Genomic DNA, 10,514 nt, shown 5'->3' on the forward strand with positions numbered 1-10,514 from the left:
CCATGGGAGCCCCAGGGTTGGCTGGACGGCCTGCAGCCGGGGTCCCACAGCGCCTTGGGTTTGATTCCTGGGCTCCAGAGGCCACAGGGGCTGGGGGCACACTCACATTTATGTTATGTTGGAGACTATGCCCCGGCTACGGATGGAGAGGGACATGGGGCGAGTGGGCGGCCCCCACTCCAGAAGCTCGTGTCTGGTCCTGTCCTTTTGGGTGGAAGGGAGTGGGGTGGGCTGATCCTGCCCTGGTCTTTTCGGTGACAGGGTGACAGGCCCCATCCTGAAGCCACCGGGGGCTTCGGCACAGTGGACTTGTTATCACCCAGAAGACAGGCTTACTCCAGGATTCCAGGATTCCAGGCGTGTGTGCCGGGAAATGGGGCTGAAGACCAAATCCATGCTCGGAGTGCCAGAGCCCCAGGCAGCAGCCTGCTCTCCTCTCCGCCCTCCTCGAGGGACAGTGCGCTCTGGGCCCCAGGGCCCATCCTGACCGCTCCTCCTTCTTTCTGGTCTTTTAAAAAATTTCCAACTTTCATCTCCTAATCAAAAGAGGGACGTCCCTCCAGGGGCTGGTGAGGAGGGAGAGCAGGATCCCAGAGGGACTCTCTGTCCCTGGGTGCCCCTTACCTCCTCCTTTCAAAGTCCCAGAGTCCCTTGGGGGCTGGCTCTTCTCTGGGCTGGAGGAGGGACAGAGCGTCCGGACCCCGGGCTGGGATGAGCGAGGGGCTGTGAAGCTCTGCTCTGGGACCTAGTAAGGAGAAGGGTCAGTCATCTCTGTGGGACCACTTGGACAGCAGATAAGCCCAAGCTGTGGGAGCCCCAGTCATGAGGGCACGACGCCTGAGGTCCTCTGTGTCCCCAGAGGGACACAACATGTTCAAAGCTGGGCAGCCCCTGGCCCATGTGAGCCAGTTAGTCCCAGTTCCCTTCCTACTTGGAGCAGGTCTTTGTCCCTGCAATTGCAGGAGCCCTCCCCCAGGCTCTCGCGGTCTGTATCACAGCATAGGTCCCTGCTGGCTGGGGAGCACTTTGGTACCGGGGATTGAACTCAGGGGCACTCGACCACTGAGCCGTATCCCGGCCCTATTTTGTATTTTATTTAGAGACAGGGTCTCACTGAGCTGCTTAGTTGCTGTTGCTGAGGATGGCTTTAACTCTCAATCCTCCTGCCTCAGCCTCCGGAGCCTCTGGGATGACAGGGTGCGTCACCGCGCCCGAGATGGGGAGGCTCCTCCACTCCCCCCCCCACCCCGCGCCACCGGTGGAGCCTGGCGCTTGGGTGCTCTGCTCTGTTCCCATCCTCGCCACTGGACAGACTGGTCCAGTCAACCACTGTCTGTCCCTGGTCCTGTGTCGTAATTCGACCCCACACCAATGGTGGGGATCTAGGGGATCCAAAGCTAGGGTCAAACAAAACACCCATGGCATCTGGATAAGTATGAATTTTAGATCAACAACGAACAATTTTTTAGTATAAATATATGCTAATTCTGCTAACAAGTCCACTTACACAGAAAAAAAAGGCTTCGTTTATCTGCAATCCAGACTGAGGGGCACGCGGGGCACGCGGCGTTCTTGCTTACAGGCTCCGGCAGCACTGCACGAAGCAGGGTGAGCAGCTGAGGGTGAGGCACCTGCACCGGAGAGATGCGGGGGCGGGGGCGGGGGCGGGGAGGGTGCTGAGATGCACCCTCAAGGAATAATCCCCCCCTCCTGCTAGCATCATCCACAGAGTCCCTGCGACTTGGCTGGCAGGACAGGCAAAAATGTATCAGCCATCAACACTCTGGCGCGAGTTAGTGCCCAAAGTCACCGTGTCTTCTTGTGAACGTGTGGAAAGGAGACTCCACACAGATCCGAGCACCCAGTGCCTCCTCCGTTTCCCCCTGAAGCCGTGTCTCCAGCACAAAGGGAGAGCTTCACACGGTCCTTCATGGTTCTCGCCCTGGACTGCACATTGGAACTGTGAGGGGCTCTGAATGGTCCCTGGGTCAGGGCACACCCCGTCCACTTACACCAGAGTCTCCAGAGCTGGATCCACCGTGGGAACTTCTCCCAGGTATCTTCACCTGCAGTCAGAGTTGTGAACCAGCTAAGAGCTCACGGTAATCTCTGTGTCCCTGGCAAGGGCTGCTGGCGGTTGGTGGCCCCCTTGTGACTGGGCATCTTGCAGGCACGATTCCATCAGACTCTTGCGACTCTTGCGCAAGTCCTACAAGGCAGACTTTGTGCATCTTGTGTGAAGTAGGGTGCGGACCCAGAGAGGTTATATGACTTACTCAAGGCAACACAGCAAGTTAACAGACTCTGGGATTCATCTCTGCTTTGGCCTGTGCACACCCCACCCGGGCATGCTGCCTCCAGGCTGTGCAGCTTTGACTGAGCGCCTTCCCCTCTCTGGTCCTGCACTTTCTCCTCTGCAAAACCAGGGATGGAGAATGCTGTGTCAGCATTTTCCAGCCTGTGGACCTAAATCTCAAATCCACGTGGTCAAGTGGCACAGGACTCAGGACTGTAGTCTGCCTCCTGATTACAGATGAAGACAGGAAGGAGGAGGTCACTGATTTGCTCTGGGAGCAGCTGGGAGCTGAGATCTGCGGAGCCCCCAGGCTGCCCCACCCACATTCATGGTCCCGCAGGCCATTCTTGAGCGGTGTCTTAAGGACCTACTGGAGGGCAGTTTGTACCGCTGTGTCCTTGAAATAATGACAGATTCTCAGGCAGTTACAGGGACAGGACAGAGGTCCTGGGTGCCCTTCACTCCGACTCCCCCAGGGGTGACATCTTAGCCACGGGTACAATTCTGTTTATTTTTTCACGTTGGTCAGCTCACTGCAACCTCCAGGGTGCAGGTCCAGGGCAGGTCCAGGACACTAAGACCTCTCAGCCACCCCTCCCTCACTGCCCCACTATTCCAAATCCCTGGCAGCCTCTGGCTACCACTAACAGAATTGGGGCTTCCCATGCCCAGCTCAGTCCAGCACCCCCCTTACTCTCCTCCAGGGGGTGGGCCTGTTCTGGGCTCCCCACCTTCTCTGCGTTCTCCTTGCCAACAGAGCCCGCAGGGCACCTGGGCGGGGCAATGGACCCTTAGGACTTGCTTTCCCAGGCTGCCTTGCAGCTGGGGTGCGACCGGATCCTGGCACCAGGGGTGCAGGGGTGCAGTGGCTTTGGCTCCCCTGAGCAGATCCAGGATTGCCCCGCCCTGGCCTGAGCCACACTGGGCCACAGCATCAGAGCCGGCAGGAACAGCACAGAGGGCAGGTCCCCCGGGCACAGAGCACCAGCAGCACACGTCCATTCTTCCGGACTTGTTCCTGGGCAGAGAGAAATCCTGCAGGAGTCCTGTCTGCTTAGGCCATGGATTCTCCATGGGGTGACTCTGCCCCCAGGGGAGATCGGCACTCCTGGAGATATTATTTGTCATAACCAGGGGGCTGTTACTGGCACCTCATCGGTAGGACAGGGATGCTGCGGTCGCTCCTGTCCCATGCAAGAACGTCCTCCCTCCAGGGTCATTCGGCCCCAAGGCCAACTAGGCCCAGGGCCCCAACTTAGGGCCCCTTTAGTGCCCCAGCAGAGAAGGGGTTCTGGGGAGCTTTAGGCGTGGGGGAGCCCAGCGGGTCTTCTGCCCCGGGCAGCCCCTCCCCTTGCCCCTCAGGGGACTGACTTTCAATTCAGATAAAAGAGTGCACACATACAAACCAGCTCTGCTTTAATGTAGAAAAACAAAACCTCGTGTACATAAATATAATTTGGGGTATAAATAAAGTAAGAAAATAAAAAAATAAATTACTCATAAATATCACGCTGGAAACTAAGTGCTGGGGACAGAGCGCCAAGCCTCCCCACGCTCCCACGGCTTGTTGGCAAGACCCGGGCTTCCAAACCTTCCTTCCTCTGGTTGGCAGAGCAGCTGTGGGTGCTGCCAGGAGGCAGTGGCTTGTCCACACAATGACTGGGGGCGAGGGGCTGTACAAGAGCCAGGGAAATGGCACAAGTGACCTGTGAGCGCCTTGGTCTTTCTGGGTGGACATCCACAGCCCCAGGGGAGGTGCTGGAGCATCGTCAGAGGGCAGACTGTGGGGTGCCATCTCCCAGGACACCTGGAGCCACTGGGACTAACCATCTCTGCTGCCCATCTCTCTGAGCTGGGGCAAAGGTGGCAGCTTGGCCACCCCCGCCCCCCAGGGGAACCGGCCCTGCTCCTGGCTCAGAGACACCTCTCTGCAGGATGCTGGCTACTGGACAAGGCGGACAGGAGGTGAGCAGTCCTGACTGCCGGGCAGCGAGCCCTGGAGTCCTCTGTCCAGAACCTCAGGGGAGCTCCCAAATTTCCTGGGGCTGCAGAGGGGCTGCTGGCTCCCCCTGCTCCTGAGTCTGTCTGACCCTTCTGGCCAGGGCACGTGGGGAAAGGGAACTGCTTCAGAGTTAAGATCTGAATGGGTTCTCGCGTGGGGTGGCATCGTAGTCCCCAGACAGTGTACAGAGCTGACACCATCTGCCAAAAACAACAAGAAAGGAGGAGGGAAGTCCGTGTGGCACGCAGAGTTGAGGGACAGTGGGCTCCCCGTCAGCAGAGGGCCTCCAGCAGAGCCACGCGGCGCTGAGGGACAGGCGGGGGCTCGGAGGGCAGGTGGGCAGGTGCGGGGCTTTCAATGCTACGATCAGGCAAGTCTATCTGCTAGAAACCGGCGCCACCATGCAAGACGCACAGATTATGTACAACTTCTAACATCCTTCCTAAAGCTACACTCAGGGGGGCACGGGGCTGTCGTCACGGGGCACTGTTGGAAGGAGCCCTGGTTACTTCTGGAAGCTGGGGCTTTTCAGGCCCACTTCACTGGCCATCCCAAACGGGTCCATGCTGTCAGTTTCCAGGGGTAAAGAGAACACATCGGACTCCAAGTGGTCCCTGGTCTCCGCAGAGGCCATGGGCAGCATGGGCAGGAAGTAGGACAGGGGAACCACGCCCTTGCTCTGGTACAGCTGCCGCTGCTTGGCACTGCTGAGCACCACGGGAAGGTGGTACTTCTGGGACCGGTACACGTTGTAGCCGTCATAGCTGATCTCCTCCTTGAACGCGCACTCTTCCTCCGAGTACCGAGGCTGGGGACAGACACAGCAAGTGAGCACCAGAGGGAGGGACCCCGAAACAACACACGAGGGACCTCGTGCTGTTTCCTGTCCCGCACAGCCACCAGCTGCCCCTGGAGGCTACCAGTAGTGGGTGTGCACATCCCTGGTCTGCTTAACGTAGACTTCCTTGCAACTATGTTTCATAGACGACACTTAGTACCTTTTATGGTATAGAGAACACAGACATTATACTAGTACAGACATATTAATACGCTAAACTCGTTTTACACACGCAGACACCGCAGGCATATATTTCACATATATTGTATATATACTTTCCTTTCCTTCCTTCCTTCCTTCCTTCCTTCCTTCCTTTCTTTCTTTCTTTCTTTCTTGATACTGAGGATTGAACCCAAGGTGTTTAATCACTGAACCACTTAACCCAGCTCCGCCCTTTATTTTGGTATTTTATTTAGAGACAGGGTCTCACTAAGTTGCTAAGGACCTTGCTAAGTGGCTTTGAACTTGTGATCCTCCTGCCTCAGACTCCAGAGCTGCTGGGATTACAGGGTGCACCATGGCGCCCAACTTCTATATGCACATATTACGTATTCCTTTAATAGCTACATACACCCTTCATAGAGCCACTCATCACATACTCTTTTTTACAGCTCCTTAGCATTTCCTACGAAGTCATGTTGCTGTTTGAATTCAGCCTTCTCCCGAGTGATGACGCTCACAGAACCCTGAAACAGTTCACTGTATCCCACGGGACTTTGAGAATCTGATCAAACCTGCACCCCTCCGAGGATGGTCGGAAGCATTCCATGCGGCCCCATCTGGGGCCCAGACCAGGCATCTGCCCGCTCTCCCCTTCCATTTTGAGGCCGCCTGTTAGATGGTTTTCAGAAGCATCAGCCCCTCTGGCCCCTTCTCCTTCCAGGCAGCCTGCCAGGAACACGGAGATAATCCGCAGCCCCCTCCCCCATGCCCAGGACCGAGCCTGCACCCAGCGGGTGGCCGGAAATGTGTGCTGCAGGAAGCTGTCCCTGGTCCCAGGTCTTAGAACACTCCTAGTCCACAGGGTTGTGAGGTGCCAAGTTCCGAACTGTTCAGTGTCATTACCTCTTGGGGACAGCGAGGACAGCCTAAAGCTGGCAGTAGGGAGGACTGCTCAGAAAACACAAGTCTGACTGTGCCTAGTCTGCAAAGGTCACTGAACTGCAGGTGGGTGAGTGACATCTGATAAGGCCCTGATAAGAGTCTTAATAGCAAGAATCCATTGCTCCTGCCCGGGCTGATGACACCCTGGGACAAAGCCACCAGACATCGAGTTGATTGCGCTGAGTTTCTGAGAAATGTAAACTTCAAATAAACAAGGGAAATATTCTATTCCAATACAATGGGAAAACTTTCTCCATGCAGAAAATGAAACGATTTTGAGTTTCTAGAAGAATGTGGAATTTCTACTTAAAAGGGGGTGAAAAAAAAAAGCGGATTGAGCGGAGCACAACCCTCAGTTTGGGCTAGGCTATGCTCACCAAATAAAGAGGCATACCCCCAGTGTGCACGGGGCAGAATGGGGGTGCCCGGGCGGCCCTCCCACTTGCATCTGTGTCACAGTAAATGTCAACATAACAAAAGTGGCCAGGGCAGGTTGGAGCCCTTGGGAGTCTGCCTTCAGCAAGCGGACCGCGTGCCCCTTCCTTTGCCCTCACCCCCATCCTTTCAGTAGATAAATCGAATAAATAGACGTCAGATCCACAAAACGAATTTGAGACTCTAAATGCTGAGCACTGCCACCATAAGCATTTTTCCTGGGGCAGACGCATCCCCCACAGGCAGCCTGGCGCTTCCTCTCTGGCCCCTGCCCCTGCCCCTGCCCCTTCCAGTGAGCCGGGCTGCTTGGGAGGCGCTGGGCCCGCCGGGACCTCACACAGCTCCTCAGTGCGGCCGCGGGAGGGGCGAGAGCTCCGTCCTTTGAACTTCCAGCCTTTGTTCCCGGACCCGAGCCCTAGCGTTCGCAGGCTTCCAGCCCCAAGCCTTCAGAGGTTACCTGGGCCCTCCCAGCCGCCCCCAACCCCCAGCCCCCAGCCCCCGAAATGCCCCAAAGTATTTGCATTGCAGGTGAGCTGGTAGGAGGGCCTGCAGGAGGAGAGCTGCTGAACCGCGTGGGCCCCTTCCTCTGTTTTCCTGGTGCACAGAAATTAATTAAAAGGAAACCTGACCAGTCCTCAATGCACTTTTTGCTTTCCAACTTGATAATTTTTTTAAAAAGATGCTATTTGGGGATAGTCTCTCTCCACTCTCTCTCTTTTTCTTTAGAGAGAGAGAGAGAGAGAGGTGAGGACCACACATGCAAAGCCTCAAGCTGAAAAGGTCGAGGTGGGTTTTCCTGTTTAATATCAAAGGAGTAGAAATGGGGTTTCCTCGTGCGGCTGGGCTGGCCTTTGGTTCAAGAGGAACTGCATGGCGGGCCTCCCCTTTCTGTGGCTACAGCCTGGGACCATAAATTTCCGTAGGGGGGGGGGGAGAAAATCAGACAATAGCTGGATCGGCTCTTGCAATCTTTCCCTCCATTGACTTCCATTTGAGTCTGGACGGAAGCGAGAAAATCTAGCTTCTGATCCAGCGCACCCCAGCGCATCCCGCGGCGTGGGGACACTTACCAGTCCCTGTATCCTGCCGTCGGCGCCCATGCAGAGGTACCGGACGCTGTTTACGTCCTTGATGGCCACAGTCTCCAGAGCGACCGCCCTGATCTCCATCAAACCTGGGCAAAAGGGAAGCAAGAAGGTATATCCAGATCCTTCCGGGACCCGCAACACGTGGGTGCAGTCGGGCCCGTGTGGGGACCGAGAGAGGAAAGGTAACGCTATGGAGCCGAAAACTGGAGTCTCTGGGAGTTCCTGGGAACCCCCAAGAGCTGAGGAAGGCCAGGGGAGGAGGCGCACTGGGAAGGGACTCGGCGGTGGGTCGGGGGCGCGGGGTGGGGGGCACCTGGCGGGCTCTTACTCTGCTCGCTCCGCTTCTCCTCGCAGTCCACGGCGCCGTCGGTGCGGATGCGCAGGAAGCAGTTGGAGAAGCCGTAGGGGCCTGCGGCGTACAGGTGCCGGAGGCGGATGGGCTGATCCCAGCCATAGTACAAGTGTGGCCCCTGGTCGGAGAGAGCCAGGGAGCGCCGGGCCAGGGGTCGTCCGGCCACTGCCAACCAGAGGCTGGCCAGCACCAGGGCGCGGGCTAAGGCACATCCGCTCGGCGCGCTCCGCATGGCACCTCCTGGGGATTGCGGCGACCGGGAAGAGCTGCCGGGCTGGCTGTGTCGGGGCAGGGCGTCTGTTGCCCGAGAGCGAGACGTGCGCTACCCGCGCTCCGGCGCGCCACGATCCTGCTCCGACGGCTCGGCGGCTCTGGGCCTACGGCCTGATATAGCACTCCTGACGACCTGCCCTGTGGTTAAGGTCCCAGGGACACCCGAGAATCTCTTATCGGGATGGCCTCAAGCCTCCTCCCCCCTGCACACACCCACTCCCACCCCGCCTCGGGCCCCAGCCCCCTCCCCCGCCCCGCAGGTGGGCCGCGCCTCCTACTCCAGGCCCCGGTGACCCCGCCCAGGCCGTTAGGATCTCCGGGAGGTTGAGGCCACGCTTGGCGACAGTGTCCCTGGGACGACTCTCCGCGGCGCGGCAGCTCGGGCGTTCCTGGCTGAGCGGGTTCAGTTGATTAAGCCGCGAAGTAGACAACTGCAGCCCCTCCCCCAGGCCCCGAGCCCCTGGGGGATGCGCTTGGTGCCGGGCCCCAGCAGGGGCGGGGGACAGGAACCCCGGGGCCAGAGATTGGCAGGCCCAGAGCCTTCCTCCTCCGCTCGCGCTCTGCAGAAGCCGCGCCTCGGCTTTCGGGCCCCTTCCCAGGAAAAAACCACACTCCGTCCCCCCCACGACCGCCCCAGCCCTGAGTGTATCCTGCTGTCACGGTCGCCCATTCCCCCGGCCGTGTCGACCTCCTCGCCTTCGGCCACTCTGTCTTCTCGCGATCCCAGGCCCCAGCCCCTTCATCCTGGAACTCGCCCGGGGTCTGGGGGCCGGCGCTGTCTCCCGGGCGGAGGCCTAAAGGGAGCGCGCGGCACGGGCTGGACACTAGGTGGCGCCTCAGGCTCAGTTTCGGCTGCAAGCCCCTCCGCGCCCGGCGGCTGCCCGCGGGGAGGGGGCCTGGGAGGGTGCTCGAAGCTGTGAAGGCGGCTTTCGGGCTGGGTGGCCGGCTAGCCGCGGGACTGGCGGGTTGCGCCGGCCCAGCTCGTCGCGGTCACGAGGCGCAGAGAGGCAGGACTGGGAGCCTTATGGTCATTATGTTGGTGACCAGGCCTCCGGGCGCCTGAGCGCCGGGTCCAGGGAGAGCAGCATGGTCAGGGAGGGCGGGAGCTCCTAACCGGATGGGAAGGGGTGAGGCGCGGTGATGGGCGCGCACCTCTCAGGAGGCCGTTCCCGCGAATAAAGGAACGGGCATCCTGGGGAAGGAAAAAGGGACCCTCCTAGGGGCTTGGCTTAACACCGATTCTCCTCGTTATTCCTCCAAGCGCCCAACTCCATCGCAAAGGCGACGTCCCGGGCGAGCGCGGGGACCACCGGAGAAAGGCCGGCCCGGTGAGTTCCGAGGAGCGCAGGCCGCCTTCGGACCCCGCCGGTGCCTGGCCTTAAGGACGCAGCGCGCAGGAAGTGTCACCAGGAAAGCCTTTACAAAAAGACCCCATCCCAGGTTTTCTGGACCGGGACTCCACGCGGTGCGCTGGGTTCAGAAGGCCCCGGCTTCTGTTAAATCTAATGACTTCCCCCCTGTGGCTTTCAATCGTCCGCGGCTCCTATTAAGCTTAATTACCTCCCCTGCAGCTTTCGTTTTAAAGTCCGTGATAAATGCCGGGTGCTGATAGGGCTGGGGGGGGGCACGGAGGGGCAGCATCTGGCTCCACCCTGTCTCTCTGCTCCCTTTTGGGGACCATCTTTTTCAGGCAGCCTGTGAACGCAGGTGGACATGCGGCGCTCAGAGAAGTGCCTCCAGAGCTTCCTATACCCTGTCCTTGTTCCCTGAGCAAATCCCTAGGACCCCCGTGTACTCCTCATCATTGAACAGGTAGAAAATGGGGTGTCAGAAAGTGGCAGGGTGACCCAAGGCCACACCACCTAGGATAATGATGGCCCATCCTAAGGGTCAGCTCTGAAAGTGTGTGTGCTGAATCCTGCTAGTGAGAGGAAACTGAGGCACGAGCAGATGGACAGACAGGTGGCGGGGGTTCCCAGCCCTGGGCCTTTGCGGAACTCCAACCCACCGGGCTCCCCGGCGTGGCTGTGGGTGGAGGGGGGGCTCACTGGCCAGAAAAGGGCGCTGTGGCCACCTGTCTGGTCCTCTAGTGAGAGCCACGACCTGCTCAGGGAGGAGGACCCTCT

General features: G+C 58.9%; 1 protein-coding gene across 1 annotated transcript; it reads right to left on the reverse strand.

Moving 5' to 3' along the window:
- Window positions 1-4,803: 4,803 nt before the first annotated feature.
- Fgf19 (fibroblast growth factor 19) lies at window positions 4,804-8,347 on the reverse strand. The gene is made up of 3 exons (XM_076842953.1): window positions 8,092-8,347; window positions 7,746-7,849; window positions 4,804-5,106 (listed from the first exon to the last, which is right to left on the reverse strand). Exons 1-3 carry the CDS (start codon window positions 8,345-8,347, stop codon window positions 4,804-4,806), a joined length of 663 nt encoding a protein of 220 aa, XP_076699068.1.
- Between the last annotated feature and the right edge of the window lie 2,167 nt (window positions 8,348-10,514).

This window comes from Callospermophilus lateralis, chromosome 2, assembly GCF_048772815.1.
Source record: "Callospermophilus lateralis isolate mCalLat2 chromosome 2, mCalLat2.hap1, whole genome shotgun sequence".
NCBI lineage: Eukaryota > Metazoa > Chordata > Mammalia > Rodentia > Sciuridae > Callospermophilus > Callospermophilus lateralis.

Bases quoted from the DNA above. Each gene is read 5' to 3' on its own strand.
- Fgf19 (XM_076842953.1), bottom strand. From the start codon at position 8,347: ATGCGGAGCGCGCCGAGCGGATGTGCCTTAGCCCGCGCCCTGGTGCTG. The intron at 7,850-8,091 runs GTAAGAGCCCGC...CCTTTTGCCCAG, and splicing joins GGAGAAGCGGAGCGAGCAGA to GTTTGATGGAGATCAGGGCG. The intron at 5,107-7,745 runs GTAAGTGTCCCC...GTCTGTCCCCAG, and splicing joins ACGGCAGGATACAGGGACTG to CCTCGGTACTCGGAGGAAGA.